This window comes from Chenopodium album, chromosome 13, assembly GCF_948465745.1.
Source record: "Chenopodium album chromosome 13, dcCheAlbu1.1, whole genome shotgun sequence".
Lineage (NCBI taxonomy): Eukaryota > Viridiplantae > Streptophyta > Magnoliopsida > Caryophyllales > Amaranthaceae > Chenopodium > Chenopodium album.
In genome coordinates this window covers 54,672,489-54,693,571 of record NC_137846.1, presented here as the reverse complement: position 1 = coordinate 54,693,571, position 21,083 = coordinate 54,672,489, and the positions used below count along the sequence as shown (strand labels likewise).

The window sequence follows — 21,083 nt, the reverse complement described above, 5'->3', positions numbered from 1 at the left end:
CTTATACTACACTGATTTTATACTTACGCGTATATAATAAGAGGTGTGTCAACTAAAAAACAAAGGAGATAATATGACAAGACATTAAGATTTAAAGATAAAGAAAGAAAGTTTGCATTAAAACAAAAAGATTGCTTGTACCCTTTAAAAAAAATTGTTTCATTCAATAATTACCAAAACAGATGAGAGAAAAAATGGGAAAAGATGAATACTTTCCTTTATTTGAGACGAAGCAAGCAAAGGGAAGATTAATTTACAGGGTATTTGCAACATCTATATTAGTTGCAATTTGTGTAATTTGGGTTTATAGATGTTCTTACATACCCAAGAAAGTTGGGGAGGGAAGATTAGGTTGGGTTGCTTTGTTTATGGCTGAAATTTGGTTTGGTTTTTATTGGATTCTTTCTCAAGTTTTTCGATGGAATTGCATCTATCGTTACTCTTTCAAAGATAGACTCTCCAACAGGTACTTTTTTCATGTTTCCCCTCCTTTAATAGAGTTAGTCATATATTAACTAATTAAGTAGGAGTAGTAGTGTATCAAGTATGGTTCTAAACAAGATAATTGGATAGAGTAGCTGGCTAGTTCTTCGATCTTTCAGCACGAGGTTAGAAATTGAATCTCACTAGGCTCATTATAGAAAAAAATTGTCTTAATTTTGCTTGTTAGGAGGGTCCTTCTCCCTAACCAACCAAAATTTAGTGTAGGCATGTTCAGTTTAACTTATCTAAGTTTATATTAACTTATTTCATAAATAAATCAGATCACATTTTCTTTTATTTGTGTTTATTTATCATTAAATATCATTGCTCTTTACATGTTAAAAATTATGAAAATTTTACATTTAAAAAGTACATATTGATACAAATACAATAACAAACAATTTTATTTTACAGATTAGTGTACAAATAAAGTTAAAGTTTGGTTAAATTCAGAAATTAAATCATATAAAAAAATTTCATACATGAACTAATTATAAATAATTAAATATAGCCTAAATAATACTCGTATGGTTTTAATTATATCAATGATCTAATAGAATAATAGGGGAGGAAGTCTATACCGATAATGACTTTAATCCATTTTTTTAACATGACTCCTACAGGACTACATGTACTCCATAGTAATTAGTAGAGTAATCTTTGAATCAAAAAAAATTAGTAGAGTAATCTAATGGATACAAATAGATCTAAATTATAATAAAAAGTCTTATTAGGCTTTGTCAACATTGGCAAATATTTTATAGGAATAATAGGATACATGGGAAAATTAGGAATACTGTCTTGTAAAGATCGTGATCTAATTCATATAGAAAAAGAAATTTTGATATCTATAAATGGGTCAATATTTTAACGTGTTGGAGTAGAGTAGCTTATAGAAGCAAATTATTAGTAATGATTGTTTTGTTTTTCCTATAATATTGATCAGTGATAACTTTAATTTCTATTAGTAAAAATTGTGAAAAAAAATACTAGAATATTACTCGTACAAAAATAGACCTTAAAAGAGTTATAAGAAATCCAACTAGTGAGTGGCCCGGGCGATGCCCCGGGTTGCTAGTTTGTACTTGTTTAGTTTGCTAATCTAGTTTGATTGTTTAGATCGTAAGACTTGTAAGTTTCAAGTTTAAGTCTTGCTATAAACATTTTTTAGTTGTCAAACTCAATCATTACATAATGAAAACAAATAGTATAATAAGCCATAGATTAACTTATCTAAGTTAACTATAATTTTGTTGGATAAAAAACACAATTAATAAATGGCTAAGGTGGTAAGACTTGTAACTTAAGAATCGTTGGTCTTGAGTTCAAGTCTCGTTATAAGCATTTTTTAGATGCAAACCTAATACATGTTGTGAGGGTGACATGCCATGTTTATAGTGACATGTGGCACATATTGCTGACATGTCGAACTTAAAAAAAGTGACACATGGAACATATTCTGTTTTAGGAACGCTTTTTAATAATGATATTATACAAAATGAATGCATATACTCATAAAAAAAATAATAATAATAGGATGATACAATATATGCATAATAATGATATTATACATGCATTCAATTGTACTAAATTTATCAAAAATTGTACAACTGAATATTTAATGGTACTATATAAATTTTTAGTGGAACAATCAACTTGTGGTCCCAGTCACGTGAGATAATCTAACCAAAAAAATAGATAGGGTCCACCTATAGACCTCTTTCTTCCTATCTCTCCTCCTTTTCTCTCTCTATCATGTGTTTTTAAAATATTTTAATCATTATTACGTATTTACATATACATAACATTCCACTATTACTACTTCCTCTTAATAATGATCAAACTAACATCGCTGTCAACAAACATGTGTTAAATATTATGATCACATGCTAATACACGGCCATTTTGAAAAGTAATGGTACGATCGTACTTGTCCCAAAAAAAAAAAAACAAAAATACAGCCATTTGTTAGACATTTTATCGGAAAGTGGCCCACTAAGTTAATAAATTTATTTACTAGTATTTTTTTTTACTGGAAGTTGATAATTGTTGTCATATACTTTGTCTTTCCTATGTCCAGTTCTAATGTGTAGTTGCATAAAAACCATATGTAAATGTCGGGTGCTGAAATGCATAGTGTAGCAAAGTATTTCCTATTTGTCTTAAAACTCTTAATCGACTTTAGCAATATATTCATAATAGACTCTAATGATAAATTTCTGGTCTCGCCACTGTTCTATTGCACCTTAGCCCTTATTAATTGACCCTTTAAAAAATTCTCACTAATATTCTTGGTTAATTTATCAACAAGGTATGAGAATGACTTGCCTAAGGTGGACATATTCGTATGCACGGCAGATCCATTAATCGAGCCACCACTAATGGTGATCAACACTGTTTTATCGGTCATGGCCTATGACTACCCACCGGAAAAGCTTAGCATCTACTTATCCGATGATGGTGGTTCGATTTTAACATTTTATGCTCTTTTTGAGGCCTCTCAATTCTCTAAGAATTGGCTACCTTACTGCAAAAAGTATAAGGTTGAACCAAGATCCCCTGCTTCTTATTTTAGATCAATGCCTGAACATGCTAATGCTACTCATTCTAGCCATTTCACATCTATCAAGGTACTAAACCAAAACCCAATTCTTGGTTTATTGTTATATACTTCGTATTTAATTATATGATGAGTATATGATTTGTTGATTAATATAGTTGTATTGATTATTAATACACTTAACAATAACTCGACTACAAACAATGTTAGGGAATGAAGGAAGTATATATATTGTGTTACTAATTGATTGTACAGTTACAAGTTACTTCATTCTTTTTAAAAAATTTACTAACTTTCAAAATTCATTTGGTACATTCTTTTTTCATGCAAACCATTTATAGAAATTGTATGAAGAAATGCAAACCAGGATTGAGATGGCATCAAACCTTAGCCAGATTCCAGAGGAAGTACGCGATCAACACAGAGGATTTGCCCTATGGAACGATAGCTATACTTCTAAACGTGACCACGATACCATTCTTCAGGTTAATTAGCTAATACCCATTTATAACATATCATCCATTTTTCGTACTTCCTAGCAACTATTTCGGCCTAACTATCTCGCAAAAAATATGCCTTTGTTGCGACTAAAAAGTAACAAATATCTTTTTGTACATTTGTAGATATTGATTGATGGAAGAGATAAAACGAGTATAGATGTCGAAGCTTACCAAATGCCTACACTTGTTTACTTGGCTCGCGAGAAGAGGCCTCAATATTTTCACAACTTCAAAGCTGGAGCTATGAATGCATTGGTAAATCGATCAAACTTCTCTATATATATGCAATTTTCTAACTAGGTCAATGCCTAATTAATTTTCAGCATCATATAGTACAAGTTTAATTGTATGATCTTGGGACATGTATACATCATGTTATGCAGCTAAGGGTATCATCTAAAATAAGCAATGGACCGGTTATCCTCAATGTTGATTGTGATATGTACTCGAATGATTCACAATCTATTCGCGATGCTCTTTGTTTCTTCATGGATGAGAAGATGAGCCAAGACATTGGATTTGTGCAATTTCCGCAAAGATTTGAAAATATCACCAAGAATGATATATATGGTTCTGCCCTTCAAACGAGCTATGAGGTAAGTTACTAGTATATCATAATAACTTCCTAAATTGAACAAGTTGTTGTTTGAAAAATACATATTTTTCAAATGCACGTTTTCTTCGAATTATAAATAGGTGGAATTTCATGGTTTGGATGGCTTTGGAGGTCCATTATATATTGGAACTGGTTGCTTCCATCGAAGAGAAACATTATGTGGAAAGAAGTACTCTAAGGATTACAAGATCGATTGGAAGAACTCGAATGTGGATGGAACAATCGACGAGTTGGAAGAGAGTGCCAAATCACTTGCTAGCTGCACATATGAGCTAAACTCTCAATGGGGAAAAGAGGTAATTTATGCCCTTAATTGTATAATTGATGATTAATATAGGAACTATACTAGTATATCATATTGCACATGTGTTTCAATCATTTATATTTCAAATCGCGTATATTAATTGTATCTATTCAAAATTGAATAATAAATTCGAGTTTTTAGATGGGATTGAAATACGGGTGTCCAATCGAAGATGTGATAACAGGGTTGGCAATACAATGTCGAGGATGGAAATCAGTGTACATGAATCCGAAAAGGAGTGCATTCTTAGGTTTAGCAGCTACAACTTTGGATGATACACTAGTGCAACACAAAAGATGGAGTGAAGGTGAGCTTCATATCATGCTAACACATTGTCCTTTATGGTACGGCCATAAAAGGATCCACCTCGGCCTTCAATTTGGTTATTGTTACTATAGTCTTTGGGCAGTTAACTCCCTCGCGACCTTGTGTTATTGTACCGTACCTTCTCTATACATGCTCAGAGACATTTCCTTGTTCCCTAAGGTATTTTCATCACTTTCGAGTTGAAGTTTTTTTTATGCTACGACGTACAAATAATAATCTTACATGAATTTTTTTTTTTTGTATTCTAGTTACCAAGCCCATGGTTTTTTCCATTTGCCTACGTTATAATTGTCACGTACACGTACAACTTAGTAGAATTCCTATACACCGGAGGTACGATTTTAGGGTGGTGGAATGAACAAAGGATTTGGCTCTATAGGCGAATATCCTCGTACTTATTTGCCCTCATTGATACAATGTTGAACCTCATCGGATTTTCGAAAATGAAATTCGTGATCACGAATAAGGTGGCCGATGAAGACGTGTCTAAAAGATATGAGAAAGAGATCATGGAATTTGGTGTACCTTCTCCCATGTTCACCATGCTAACATCTCTTGCATTGATAAATTTGTTCACCTTTGTTGTCCTAATTAAAAAGTTTTTAGTAGAAGGGGAGATGATTAGGGAAATGATTATTGGAAGATTAAGCTTGCAGATTTTCTTATGTGTTGTATTGATTTTAATTAATTATCCATTGTTTAAGGCTGTTTTTACAAGGAAGGACAAAGGTAAGATGCCTAGTTCTGTCACTATTAAGGCATCAGTTGTATCTGTTATAATTGTGATTTATTTTTGTTATTAGGTTTTTTTTTTCTTTAATTTGAAGGAACTTGTTGTAAAATAGGGGATAATAGGAATAAATAAAGCGCTTTTTATTTTCTTGCATATGGTTTTATTCTAAAACAATTTTCAGTCGACTTGTCTTTTTAATGCATAATTATAATTTTGCATTTTTCATTATTATTTTATTTAGTCTTTTCATTCCTAAAATGAGAAAAAGAGATTTACTATACTAAGGTTATGGGAAAAAACATACTTCCTCCTTCCAAATAAGATAATACATTTGTTTATCACATTCGCCAATATATAAATTTAATTGTAAATATCAATAAGTAAAAATTATAACAGGTTGATCTTTTTAAAATGTACAAATTCTTAAATGGACCTGGTTCACACTAATTTATTGTGAACCACTAACATTAGAGAAACTACGATTGTTTTATTAATAAAAAAAAAAGTCACTATAATAAAATGAAGGTCACTATGTTGAAAATAAAAGTCATTTTGGTAATATATAAGCTATAAGAGGTTAAATTTTTTTAATAAAATATTTTATAAGGTCAATATTAATAATAAAGGTCACTATGTTAACATTAGGGTCATAACGTCGTACTTCAAGTTCACAATAGTAATAAACATTATACAAATTTTAATAAAGGTTACTATGTTAAAAATAAGGTTACTATATTAAAAATAAAGGTCACTATGTTCAATATAATGTCGGTTGCGTGTGTATAAACCTCGGGTCCACAATAATATTATTGTGAACCAGGTCCACGCAAGTATTTCTGTTTAAAATGCGCTTTAAGAGAATACCAAAATAATACCAAAAGTTAAAACATATCATCTAATTTAAAACAGGAAAAATAGTACAATAGATATTCTTTACAAGTAGAACACCTAATGCATTAAATAAAAGAAAGGGGGAAAAAAAAGGGAAGAACCATAAAGAGTTTTGGGTACATATTTTGTGTTCTATTGTAAATTTGTATAGGTTCATAAATCATAATACAAGCTCAACTTCCCTATTTTTTATGTGTATGTATGTCGGCAAATAAAAGTAGGCAGACTAAGTTCCAAAATTATTGAGACAATCAATCCCTCAATAAATAATAAATACTCCCAAAATATGACATACAAGATGCCACGTTTCTCCATATTTTGGCATCGTGATTTCTAAATATATCATGCTATAATCCAAATACTTTTAAAGTTTTAATGTTATTTTGTTTCACATGGACATCCTTATGTGCGCATGCAATTATATTCTATGTTAAGGTAGAATTTGAGATTTTTAAAACGTAAATGATGTGGTTGTAGATAAGATTCGATTACAAATTATCTTGAATATTATCCCCAAAATTTAATCAAACTAATTGACATCTACAGTGTATATACATATATATAACTAAAAGAGTAATAGTTAATGAGAAAGTGCATTGACGACTTTGTCTTATTGGTTCATGCCAAATTAGGATATACCATACTATATAGAGGATTTTGGTTCACACAACTTAATAGTAACTCAACTAACTAAAGATTGAGCCATTCTTAGCTTGAGGGTTCAATTTTTGTTATCTTATTACAATAATTTTGACCCAATTTGTAAAGAAAGATGGAAAATGAAGGGTATGTACCTTTGTTTGAAACTAGGCAAGCTAAGGGAAGGTTCATATATAGGGCATTTACAGGGTCAATTTTTATGGCTATATGTATGATATTGGTTTACAGAGCAACTCATATACCCCAAAAGAATGACCAAGGTAGATGGGCTTGGATTGGGTTATTTGGTGCTGAAATTTGGTTTAGTTTTTATTGGATTCTTTCACAAGTTCTTCGTTGGAATATCATTTATCGTCATACTTACAAAAATCGGCTTTCAAATAGGTAAACTCTATTTGCTCACTTTGTAATTTTTATTCAATCTTTCGTTAATACAACTCTATTGTTATTGGGCTGTTTGTTTTTGGTTAATTTGTGGTCAGGTTATATATATGGACATGTTTGTTGATAATTTACTCCTCAAATTTTATGAAAATAAACTTCGTTAATTTTTATTTTTTTGAACAATTTCACATATTTTTGACATGAATTGTTGGGTCGGGTTTTTAATTACTGGGTCGGGTTTTATTTTAAGCCAAGCTAATCTACCTTAAATTTCTAAATAAGACTATAGGAGTATGAGTTTACATCATGACAAATTCTTTTTCTTTTTTTTTTTTTTTGACAGAAACAAATTCATTTTTATTGTCACCTTTTATTACCTTTTTTATACGAAAAACTAGTTGTGGAGTGTTCTACTTTAGCTAATTTTCACTTATAATGAAGTTATTTTAATTATAAATTATACTTGGTTAACCTTTAATTTATAAATCATTTATCAAAACTTATTTTCCTAAAGTATCTTAACTTTTTAACTCTTATCAGAAATATCGATTAGATCGGTCTTACTACTTTAATTTCTCGAAGTAGTAAATGATGATTATATATTGATTGATTAGGTAAACAATACAGGAGCTTAGCAAGAGTCCTCTTATTTCTTTATTGATATTTTAGCCTTGCTATTGCATAAATATGTACAAGGATAATTTCCTCCAAAAAAAATGTACAAGGATAATTTATTGAGATTGATCAATTTTCTCTCCATTTAATTAACATTATCATCATAATTCATAACATATACCATTTTTTTCAACGTACACTTTTATTTTGCTGAATTTTATAGGTATGAGGTTGAGTTACCTAAGGTGGACATTTTTGTATGTACGGCTGATCCAGTGAGAGAGCCACCAATAATGGTGATCAACACGGTTTTATCGGTCATGGCCTACGACTACCCACCGGAAAAGCTCAGCATTTATTTATCCGACGATGGTTGCTCAATTATAACATTTTATTCTCTCTTTGAGGCCTTCCATTTCTCTAAACATTGGTTGCCTTATTGTAGAAAATATAATGTAGAGCCTCGGTCACCCGCTGCTTATTTTAGCTCCATGCATAAGCCTATAGATGCTAATAACTATCATTCTAGTGATTTTGCATTTATTAAGGTGAGTTTAATTATTGATTACTCTTCACCGAACTTCTCTAAAAGTTAATTGTTAGGAAAATAGTAGAAAATCACGGAGTATTAATTATATTCCTGAGATTTAAACAATTATGAACTACATAAATATATTTCAAACGATCATTATAGAATTTTCAGTGATTATAGTTTAACTTTTAATTCACCAACTTTTAATTATTTGCATTAACATTTCACAAGTACATTTCGTAGGAAAGGTTTGAAGAAATGCAACATCGGATTGTAACATCAACTAAACTTGGTCGAATTCCAGGAGAAGTACATGACCAACATAAAGGGTTTTCTGAATGGAAAAGTTCATACACTTCTAAAGATGATCATGACACTATCCTTCAGGTTATTATTATACATATATCACTCTTTTTATTTGCTTGTTGATTTAACTAGCTTGAATGCACTTTTTGAATTTTTCACCTTTAAGGACCTCCCACATTTTTTTTCACCTTTGAGGACCTAAGTTTTGATTTCCGGCCAAAATGGAGTTAAGTTAACTCAAGGTGAGTTAAGCATTAAGCTCTGACATCACTAATAAGTAAACAAAACTATAGGACTTAACATTTCATATCTTTCACCTTTAAGGACCTTTAAACTTTTTCATTCTTCACTTTAAGAACTTCAATTTAAAATTTAAATGTGAACAATTTCTCTTCCTCCATTGCAACATTTTCTATTGAAAACCAAAATCCAACACTAACTCAAATAATTATTGAAGCAGATGCCACAATTTTCAAACTTTCATCAAGTCCCTTTGTCCAAAAAAAAAATAAAAAAAATAAAAAAAAATACTACTTCGGTTTCTTATTATATTATTTATAACAAATGGATTTTTTTTATATATATTTCACAAATAATATTGCAAATAATAAGAACCAAAATAAGTAAATAAAACTTTCATTAAATCTAAAACCACATAAACCCCAAAACAATCAAATATCATCAACCTTATCAAATAATACACCATAAAAAACCGATCAACCAAAAAATTGCAATAGCTTGGCATTATAATCGAACACACAATAATTTTTTAAGTTCGTCAACACTCACAAGAATAGTGGTTGTTGTGGTTTTTCCGTCATACAAACAAGGAGAGAGGTAGAGAAAATTAGAGGAAACAAGTTGGGGTTTTGGGGTTTCTTTCATTCATACGCCAAACAACTTGAGAAAGGTGGGGGTTTCGTGATGATATATATATATCACTCAGTGTGAACTGACTAGCTTAGAACGTCGGCCAGCAAGTCCACCGACGTGGTTACGGTGGAACAATTGTCTAAGAATGAGAAAGAAATAATTCTGATTAAGGAACCATCATTTATGCATGATAATGAATTAATTATGATATTCACTTCGTAATGTATAAAGAATTGATATAAAGAATTTGGTAAGGACCTAAGTTTTATATATATATATATATATATATAATTAAAGAATTTAGTAAGGATTTAAGCTTTTTTTTTTATAAAATAATTTGCTCCGGTGAGTTAAGGTTAATTTAAGTTGCCGGAAAGTTAACCACAAGTCCTCAAAGGTGAAAAAAAAAAGTGAGAGGTCCTTAAAGGTGAAAAAATCAAAAAGTGAATTCCTTCTCTTATACTTAACTCCTTATAATTTAAAGAAATTTTGTTTTCAAGTATTAACGTTCAAAATTTGTTACCAAACATCTTTATACACAATTATTGCTAACATTTAACGGACAAAAGCAATATATATATCACTAGGTAGATAAATAAGATAATATAAACTATCAATTTATCAAACAAGTCAAGTAAATCAATGAACACTCATGAGACGTGATTATTTATCCTAAAGCTTGATACCAAAAGTCTTTAAATTAAATCATGCTTTAATGATAATTACGTACTTATTTCTACATTATATTACTAGTAATCCAGTATTTTACTAGCTTATTAACTTACTTAGTTTTTCATGGGTGTAGATATTAATTGATGGAAGAGATTCAAAGGCAAAAGATGTTGAGGGGTGTATTTTACCCACTCTTGTTTACTTAGCCCGGGAGAAGAGACCTCAACAATTTCATAACTTCAAAGCTGGAGCTATGAATGCATTGGTAAGCTATCTAAATTTTAATACTATAATATGTTTTATTATTAAGAATATAATGCTTCGTCGATCTATGTAACATATACAGATAGATCTAAATGCACGCGATGTGTGCTTCACAGTTTGAAACACCATAATGACTATAGCTAGCTTGCTACTTTGGGATATGTATATAATTAATTGGACTTCCATACATTTTTATTTAGTGATTTCATGATAAATTACTATGTAATATGCAGATTAGGGTGTCATCAAAAATTAGCAATGGACCAATAATCCTAAACGTGGATTGTGATATGTACTCAAACAATCCACAATCGATTCGAGATGCACTTTGTTGCTTCATGGATGAGAAGAAGAGCCAAGACATTGCTTTTGTACAATTTCCTCAAGCTTTCGAAAACGTTACCAAGAATGATATATATGGTGCCTCTCTTAGAGTGATCTCTGATGTAAGAATCTATACTTGTATGTTATTACCAAGTTAGCTTGTTATTTTTTTTCCGAATTCCGATGATTAAAGAAATCAAATCATTACAAGATACAAACCTATAAGATAACCTCTATATACCCCGGATGCACATAGAGGTAGGTGCACCTACCCAATTCGAGAGGTTTTTTCATTTAATATATTTTTTCTCATTTTGAGATTTTAAAATGAGCAAAAAATACCCTTGAATGCCCCTTGTATCGGATTTATATTAAAAAATTCTAACATTATAATTATCGATCTATTATAATATACTTACTCTAATAAAAATGTGTTTATTTCTTCAATTTATGATTGATTATGTTATGTCACAATTAATAGTATGTATGTTTAATTACATGAAGGTGGAGTCACCTGGCTTGGATGCCCTAGGAGGTCCATGCTATATCGGAACCGGTTGTTTCCACCAAAGAGAGATCTTGTGTGGGAAGAAGTATAGTTTGGACTTTAAGGCTAACTGGAAGATACGAGATAATAATGTAGCAAAGGAGCAAGAAAATGTGGAGGAATTGGAAGAGAAAGCCAAAGTTCTTGCTAGTTGCACTTATGAAATGAACTCTCTATGGGGAAAAGAGGTAAATTTTTCTTACTTTTTATTCTTTAATTTCAATATATCACAATTATGTAGCATAATAAGATCTTTGAGCACACCAATATCGAGTATCATACATGTGTTTTGAATTTTAAGGCACAAATGCGTTGCGTATATATAGATCTAATATATTTTTATTTAGTGATAGTATATTTTGTCATATTGTAGATGGGTTTGAGATATGGTTGCGCCGTTGAAGATATACTAACAGGGTTGTCAATCCATTGTCGAGGTTGGAAATCAGTGTTCTTGAACCCAAAAAGGAAAGCTTTCATAGGAATGGCACCAACTACATTGATCGATACATTAGTCCAACACAATAGATGGACTGAAGGTTGGCTTCAAATCATGCTATATAATTGTCCTTTGATTTATGGACATCCAAGAATGAGCTTAGGTCATCAATTGGGTTATTGTCACTTCTGCCTTTGGGCTTGCAATTGCTGGTCAACCCTCTATTATTGTGTTATCCCTTCTCTTTATATGCTCAAAGGAATTTCCTTATTTCCAAAGGTAATTTTAATTTTATGATTTTTTTTTTTTAATCAATTCTCGCCCCTTCATTCCTTTATTGTTTTTTGTAAGATGTAAAAAATTCAATTGCATGTTGCACGTGATGATAAATGATTGATTCATTTTTTTTAATGATATTTTTTTCCTTTTTGTTTTAGATCACAAGCACATGGTTTCTCTTCTTTGCTTATGTTATAATTGCCAAGTACTCCTATAGCTTAGGAGAATTTATATCTAATGGTGGCACGGCCTTAGGCTGGTGGAATGAACAAAGGATGTGGCTCTACAAGCGAACATCGGCCTACCTCCTCGCCTCCATCGATACTCTTCTAAAGCTATGTGGAATATCAAACATGAAGTTTGTGATTACATCCAAAGTAGTTGATGAAGATGTATCCCAAAGATATGAAAAGGAGATAATGGAATTTGGAGTTGCTTCTCCCATGTTTGTTATCTTGGAAACCCTAGCATTGATGAATTTGTTTACCCTTATCTTTACTTTGACGATGGGATATGGAATCATTGATAAGTTGGGCTTGCAAATTTTACTATGTGTAGTTTTGGTTCTTGTTAATCTACCATTGTACAAAGGTATCTTGATTAGGAAGGATAAGGGTAAGGTACCCAACTCTGTTACCATAAAATCAGTTTTTATTACACTTTTAGTTGTACTCATTATCAAGTTTTGAGGTTGAGCTTTTGAATTGAGGTCATGAGCTCAATTCCAACTTGCTAAAGTTTGAAGATATCGTTTCCTTAATTTTTAAAGTCTTTAAGCTCTAATTGAGTCAAGAGTACACATATGATTAATCTAGCCATGTAACATATTTATCTTAACTTTTCTGTACTTTGGTGATTCTTCACTTAACTTTAAGAGTAGATTTAATTTATATATTGAGTCAAGAGTACACGTATTTGTATGTCGAACTTTCCCCAAAGTTTAATAACTTTGGCGGAGATTGATTTATATTAAATAAAACCCGCTTGCTTGTTAAAAAAAAAATAAAAAAATAAAAAAAAAAATGTTGATATTAGGCTTCACCAATCAAATAAGGAAAATTTGTTAAAAATAATACAAACTTTGAGCGATCCGCCAAAAACAAGTTAAACTTTTGATTATTTCTGAATAATACAAACTTTTGGAGTATTGGCTTTAAATGAGATATTTTACCTAGAACCTAAATAACCAGTTAACATATTTTATTTTTTAAATAAATTCATTTAAAAATTTAATTAACTTCTCATTGAAGCTTTAATCATAGTTGGTTTTCTAAAAAAAAAAAAAAAAAAACTTTAATCATAGTTAAAAACAATTAAAATAATAATAAAAAAAAAAAACCCCTTTCTCACCACCAGACACCCCCTCTTCCCCACCACCAGCTCCCCTCCCCCACCCCCGGCAGCGCCAACCCATCTACTCCGCCGCCCATTCCTACAAACCGTCGCCGTCTCCCTCCCCCTCCCTCGAACCACCAATCCACCATCACCAAAACCACCAGCAGATCCCGATGATTTGGGTTGATTTCATGGGGTTTCGCGGCGGTTTAGGCTGGGGCATCGCGGCGGTTTGTGGTAAGGGGAAGGGAGTGGGCTGGGTCAGCAGCGGGTTAGGGTACCACCGCTAACAGCGTACACCAGTAAAGCCTTAGTTTCTAGCCATGGTTAAGCTGAGCTACTTTCTAATTGTTCTTTCGATTCCTTCAATTTGCAATCAGATTTCCAAATTTGAAAAGTAAAGCCTAGTTTGAAGGAGAAACACATAATGCAAGATTTTCTCCAGAATTTGTCTGCCAACCATTCAAATTGACAAGAAATTTGTAAAATTCGTAGTAATTGAGGTCGGAATTTGACGAAATTGAAGAATTGGAAGTCATATTTTCTCCGTTTCCCAGCAACAATAAGCTGCCGCCGGTGGAAATATTGATGATTTTGTGGGTGTTCGTGGTCGCCGGCATTCATGGTCGGTGGTCGGTGATCGCTGGCAGTCAAAGGCGGCTGTCGGTGGTATTGGCAGGGTGGGGGGGCTGGTTGAGTAGGTGGCTGAGTTTTTTTTTTTTTTTTTTTTTTATAATTTCTAAAATAATAATAAATGTTATTTTTATATCTATTAAATTAAAAACATTAAAAAAAAAATTAAATTAAATTTTTAAACCAATAGAATAACGGCACGTGTCCCACATACCTTTAATTAAGTTACCAACTAGTTACAACTTGTTTAAAGCGGATACTCCAAAATTTGTATTATTTAGAAATAATTAAAAGTTTGACTTATTTTTGACGAATTGCTTAAAATTTGTATTATTTTTGACAATTTTTTCATAAAATAATTAGAATCCTTATTAGTTAAAGTAGGTTAGACTACTATCAACTTAGGTTGAAATTGTCAGCCTTATATTATGCTTTTTTCTTTACTTTATTATTATTACCTAATAATACTTAATTCTTATTAAAATTAGATTTGATCATATTAGACTAGGTTAGAAAAACTTATAAAATAAGAAATAAAGGTTTTTTTTAACAAATTTCCGCTTGATAATGTTTTTAGTTATACATTAAATTTCAGTCAAATCAGACAATCATATTAAACCAAAATTAATTAATAAATAAATCATACGTATTAGACTTCGGAAATTTCAAACAAAATCACCAATTTTTATATGTAAATAACAAAGTTTCCTTATGAATTCGGATGTATTCTATTCACCTAATTTTCACTTATCTGAACTTATATAAATTTAACTAAATTTATTTTAATTTACTACTTATTTTAGTTGTAATTTATATTTGACTAACCCTTATCAAAACCTTTTTTTTTTTCGTAACTGAACTTGTCTTAAGTTAACTACCAATTGAGTTCCCACTAGGTTTTTTCCTTATGAGGGTTTTTTTTGCTCCCTCTAGGGTTTTTCCTTTTGGAGGGTTTTTCTAGCCTCTATTGCTAGATTTTCTCTACTTTTTTGAAGGTTTTCCTTTAATCTTCTCTTTCTCTCTTTCCCTTCCGTCTTTTTTCTTCTGATCTCAATTGTAAATTTTTGTAGGGGCTTCCACCGCTGTTTTTACTGGTGGTAAGCCCCAAAAAACTTTTTAATTGCTTTTAATAAAGGATCACATCTTTTATGATAGTGTTTATTCTATTAGGTTTAATTTATTTGTTTGTTCGTCTGCCAAAGATTGAAGATTTAGGGTTTCACAATCTCCAAAAATATCTAAAAGACCATATGAGTTTTTTCACCCAAACAACTATTCATCCGTAGATCTCAAGCCGATTTAGTGCTAACTCACATATTGTATTGCTTCGGATGAAGATTTTTATAAAGGCGATCGTTGATCGAATCTGCGATGTAACTAGTTCTAAGGTGAATTGTATTTGTGTTGGAATTTTAGATTTCCTCGGTATTGTTTGTAAGTGCCGTTCGACTATCTTTCATTAATGAAATCCTTTTCTTCTTTGTCAAAAAAAAAGTTAACTACCAATTGGATGTTGGTGTAGTGGTGATTGGGACTACACTTGGTAGGGAGGACTCGTGTTCGATCCCCCGTAACAACAATTGGGATGAGACTGAAACTTAACCACCCAAAACTGATCACCAAATCCGGTTTAGTCCAAAGGGTAAATCGATTGGAACACCAATTTTAAGTTAACTGAATTTATCACGAATTTAACTAAACTTATCTAACTTTCAAAAAATTAATTAAAATCACCTATATAGCCCATATACTCTTTTTACTACATCAAAAATAAGAATTAAAAAAATGGTGCCTACGTGGAAGTTAGGGATTGGTTAAACTACGTGGAGTTAATACCAGTGGGCCCTCACGTGAGAAGCAAAGTAAGTGACATGGGTCAGTTAAGTAGTTGGTCTGCTATGAAACAGTAGATCAAAACCCAAAACTACAACTTCCATCATCGTACGACTTTTCATTCGAATTTTTGTTGACTACTGTAAATTTACTTTATTTGTATTCAATTAAAGATAAATAAATAAATAAAATCTGCCCATCTAATTTATTTTATTTTTTTTCTCATACTTTTCATGATTATCTTGGATTAATCTATCAACATCAACTTCTTCTGGTAAAGGTAATCTCTTTTCTCTGCAATCGTTAATTTCAATTAATTTTTTTTTTTCTGGGTTTTGTTTATATACTTTTTTTTGTTTGTGTGTTTAATAATTTGTGAAATTAATTTATGTTATGCCCAAAGATCTAGTTAATTTATTGCTGCAAATTCTTTATTTAATTGAAATTTTGAAGAAATTGGGAATTTGGCTAGGTAAATCAGGGGTAATTAACTAATTACTAATTAGATTTAATAATTTCTGTTCATGGGATATCATGTTTTTTTTTTTTTTTTTTTTTTTTTTTTAATTTAAAAATTACATTTTCGATGCTGAATACTATTTTCAGATTTTAATACTGAATTGATGCTAGTATGATGAGGAAATATTCAAGCTTTATTGTTTTTGGATGATTATATGATTCTTATGATTGATATATGCTGTGATTTAATGAAGATATGGTTGGCTTGTAAATTATAATTGGGTGATGAAACTAATGTTAAATTCGTTGTTTTAAGCACGAATTATACTCCCTTCGTTCTAGAATTGTTGTTCCGGATTTTAAGAGTGGAAGTTGGAGCGTAATTTAAACTAGTAATGTATCGTCAAAAGTGTCTTCTTGAGTTCATAGGTTGAGCAATGATGAGCTTGGTTTGTGAAAGTAAAAGGTCGAAAATGTGGCTTAGATTATAGTTTTTGGATTGACTTGTTTCTTGAGACATATACTTTGTTATGATCGAAGGATTTAGGGTTTGATTGATTGATTGATTGTTTGATGATCGAAGGATTTGTTTAGCTTAGTAGATATCATGGACTATTGAAGTGTATGTCAATCCAAATGGCCATACTCATCTTAATTTTAAGTAGTTGAAGGCTCGATTTGTTTGGTATGATTCTACGAGGTAACAAATTGAAACAATATAGTGAAGATTGTAATTTTACACTGATTGTCTACTCTAGCCCTAGGAAGTTTATTTCAAATATTACTCCTTTTCTTTGTCGATTGAATTCAAGGTAGGTAATGGGGATCCCCTATCTACTTAAAAGGATTCTTAGGCAGGAGAGAAATTTGTAGTCTCTTTTTTCAGCAACCTCTACTGACGCTAAATAGCTCATCCTGGTGAGCATTTGGGTTAATTCTTCTCGGAATTTTACCTTCAAGAGCTTAGGTGGGAGTTGTAGAAGCTTACTACAGTAGGTCATTGTGAATTTTAAGTTTATTCATTTGTTGTCTTTCTAGAATAGGAGACTCTGATTGTTCGGCTCTTTGAATTTCTTTACTTGTCACTATCTCCTTATTCGCTAGTTTTTGCATCATGATATGGAAGCTTATCTCTGGCACAGGTTTTCAGTATCCTGGATTTAGCCGGTTTAGATCTTTATGAGAGTCAGGAAACATAAGGCTGCAGTTTTTGTGGCAAACTATGTTGTCTGCAATTTTTTTTGGTTAGTTAGAGTGAATTATAGGATTTCTCATAATAACTATCTTTTCTGTTCTCCTTATGGCATTAAGAGGTGCATATTGTTTCTCTTTAGCTTCAATCTCATGTAGTTTTCTTTACCATGCACAAATCAAAATACACCGAACAAGCTTATCAAAGTTAATGTAATGTCCAAGCGACATAGCATGTGTTATCTCTATTGATTGTCAACCAAAAGAGTTTTATTGGTTTCATAATTTTTGTCGTTTCTTTGGGGTTTTCCTCTTTACGGCCTATGACACACTCTATACTTGCTTGGAAATACAGATGAAAATCTCTTTCTGGTCAACATTTATATCTATCCTGCTACTGGCTCTATCCAGCTTGCAACCGGCATTTGGCCTTAGGTTTGTAATTGATAGAGCGGAGTGTTTCTCCCATAATGTTCAGTTTGAATGGGATACAGTCCATGTCTCATTTGTTGTGATCAAGTCCGAATCTCCTTGGCGCACAGACGATGGTGTTGATCTAGTGGTGAGTTGAAACTGCTCCTGCATAATATTTAGTTATTTATGCTTTTCTTTCAGTTAACAAACTACTTGTATTGCTATTTGCTCTGGTCGACATTCTATGATCACTTTTTCCTATATGCTTAAGGTTTTGGATTAAAGGCTTTCGTAATGTACCACTTGTCCTTTGTTTAAATTGCATAGTGTAAGTTCTGAACAAATAATCTCCACATGTACAGACCAAAGCTAAAAGAGGGGGGGGGGGGGGGGAAGGAATGTAAATGTGGTCAGAACTAACACAACATATGATCTGTTTGTGGTATAATATGGTGAAGTTCGGATAGGAAGAATTTTCCCTACTCGTTCGTGCGTTGGGATTAATGTATACAATGGTCTATGAACACCATATCATCTGTGTTCCTTCACCCATGGTAAAACAACATTTAGGATATTCTGGTCCTTACTCAGAAACCTCTGGAAACTCCAAAGAAATTTTTTTTTTGAAAGACCAATATTTCTTGGACCATATTGTAATATTTCTTGTTTAGGGGTCTAATTGGGCCACTTTGGATTCCTGATGCCATTGTTGAGTCTAATGGTAATATTTGGTTGAATGCGGATGATGAAACAGCTCGATAATAAAATTTCTTAAGTTATTAGATGATTTCTGAAATGAATTGGAAGGTACTTGGGTAATGTTGGTTCATTCTTCATCTCTGGGCAGTTTGCATTGCCTTTCATTGGAATATTGTAGCCTTACTTCTTCTAGCATTAAAGCATTGAAGAACATGTTGCTTTCTAGTAATAACTTTCTTGTTTCATATGAATAAACAAGCAATAAATGGAAATGTTTGACCATATGTTTACCAAATTGGTTAGTTCGAAGTGTTGGTTTGGGATTCCTTACGCAAAGTCTTTGACTGATCTATAAGCTTAGTGGAACGTGCAACATGGAACTCTTGGTGGTTCCATTGGATTAATTGTACTAGGGGTTAGGTTTATTACTCCGATTATTATGTGATAAATACCCATACAATATGATTTTTATGAATGGAACATTTTATTGCTGTGTTTTACAGGTGAAGGGACCTGAAGGCGATCAGATCCATGACACCCATGATAAGATCAGTGAAAAGTTCGACTTTACTGCTCATAAAAAAGGACCTTTCAGTTTCTGCTTCACCAATAAGTCACCTTATCATGAAACTATTGATTTTGATGTACAAGTCGGACATTTTACATACTATGACCAGCATGCAAAGGATGGTAAGACAACAGTTTTCCCTATCTTAGCTTCATAAGAGGTTTCTAATATATTGATATAAGGTGAGATGGCTGTTTGTCAAATTTATGTACATGTTTGCAGAGCATGTGAAACCTTTGGTAGAGCAGATTGAAAAGCTCGGTCAATCTCTTTACAACATTCAGTTTGAACAGCATTGGCTAGAGGCACAGACTGATCGACAAGCACTAGGTACTTTATTAATCTCCTCTCGAGTTTAGAATTCAACCATTTCAGATGCCTTCTTGAATTTTAGAGTACTTTCTAATACCTACACTCCTTGTGGTCACTTCTACACGACGTTGAATTCATCTGTTAGAGGGCCTAAAAAGGGTCTGCCATAAGTAGTAATATCTCTCAAGTGTCGGTATAAACTCTTATTGTGTTGACTGTGTCTCTTATCTGTATGACAATGCAGTGAATGAAGCTATGAGCAAGAGAGCAATCCATAAAGCCGTTATGGAATCATTTGCTCTAGTTGGTGCAAGCGTGTTGCAGATATACTTATTGCGGCGATTATTTGAAAGGAAGCTTGGGACTTCAAGAGTCTAAAAGATTCATCACATTAGTGATTTGTTAACATATTATAATCTTGGTGTTTCACTGTTTTGGGAAATAGCTTAGTCTTGCTTTAGGATCTTTCTATTATGTTATCTTTAAGTGAAGATATCAATGGATTTTCCCTTTTTCTTCTTCTGTCTTTTTTTTTTTTTTTTTTTTTTTCTGTAACAAAGAATCTTTGAAGTATAGGTTTTTAATTGGGTGAATCAAAGAAATTATTAAACTTTGCATATTATATATTACGAAGTATATGCTATGATATGGAACTTACGGCTTAAGGCAGATTTGATATAGAGACAATGGAGGGCTTCATTTTTATCTATTCTATATTTACTTCGTATATGCAAGTAAGAACGTATATTGATGCATTCTTTAATTTTCTACTTCAAAGAACAAATACATACTCGTAATAATTTTAAAATCATATGAGAACACCTTTTTTTTTTGGTACCTCTAATATGTAGAATTTGTTTTTTTTTTTTTTTTTCTTCTTATTATTATGTAAATTTAATCCTTTTAACAATTCCATAAAAAAATTAAAAAATAAAAATAAAAAAAATATACCACACTGCAAGTTTGCAACCATAAATCCATAATCCATGATTAGAAGAGAGAAAAGGAGGAATTGGAGGGAAATCGTGGAAAAAAAACGGGGTCATTTTTAAACGGGGTCATTTTTTAAGGTCACGTGATAGGTTAATGTCGGAGAAAAAAGTCAATTATTGTCGGATTTCGACCTCACGGCCCTCACAAAGAACAAAATAAACTTGTAAGGTCCTTTTAGACCACTTCAAACATATAATGTCCTTCCAAACAAAATAGTAAACATATATGTCCCTTCTAGAGAAATTTTCCTTACATAAAACCCCCTGAATCTCAGTAGGGCACTTCTCAAGCCAGACTCGATACTCACTATAATTAAAGCTTAGACATTACCCGACCT

At 31.8% G+C, this 21,083-nt stretch overlaps 2 protein-coding genes across 2 annotated transcripts; both read left to right on the top strand.

The window, feature by feature from the left end:
- The first annotated feature begins 148 nt into the window (after nt 1–148).
- On the top strand, nt 149–5,676 carry LOC145575017 (cellulose synthase-like protein E1). The gene is made up of 8 exons (XM_081632932.1): nt 149–466; nt 2,795–3,113; nt 3,385–3,528; nt 3,667–3,798; nt 3,927–4,139; nt 4,240–4,455; nt 4,605–4,949; nt 5,039–5,676. The coding sequence occupies exons 1-8, from the start codon at nt 183–185 to the stop codon at nt 5,591–5,593; spliced, it is 2,208 nt and encodes a 735-aa protein (XP_081489058.1). The 5' UTR covers nt 149–182; the 3' UTR covers nt 5,594–5,676.
- Nucleotides 5,677–6,996: 1,320 nt separating this feature from the next.
- LOC145575016 (cellulose synthase-like protein E6) lies at nt 6,997–20,411 on the top strand. Its single transcript, XM_081632931.1, has 12 exons — nt 6,997–7,458; nt 8,297–8,621; nt 8,849–8,992; nt 10,590–10,721; nt 10,954–11,166; nt 11,549–11,779; nt 11,965–12,309; nt 12,468–12,991; nt 18,172–18,322; nt 19,377–19,563; nt 19,664–19,771; nt 19,998–20,411. Exons 1-12 carry the CDS (start codon nt 7,187–7,189, stop codon nt 20,129–20,131), a joined length of 2,766 nt encoding a protein of 921 aa, XP_081489057.1. The 5' UTR covers nt 6,997–7,186; the 3' UTR covers nt 20,132–20,411.
- Nucleotides 20,412–21,083: the final 672 nt, after the last annotated feature.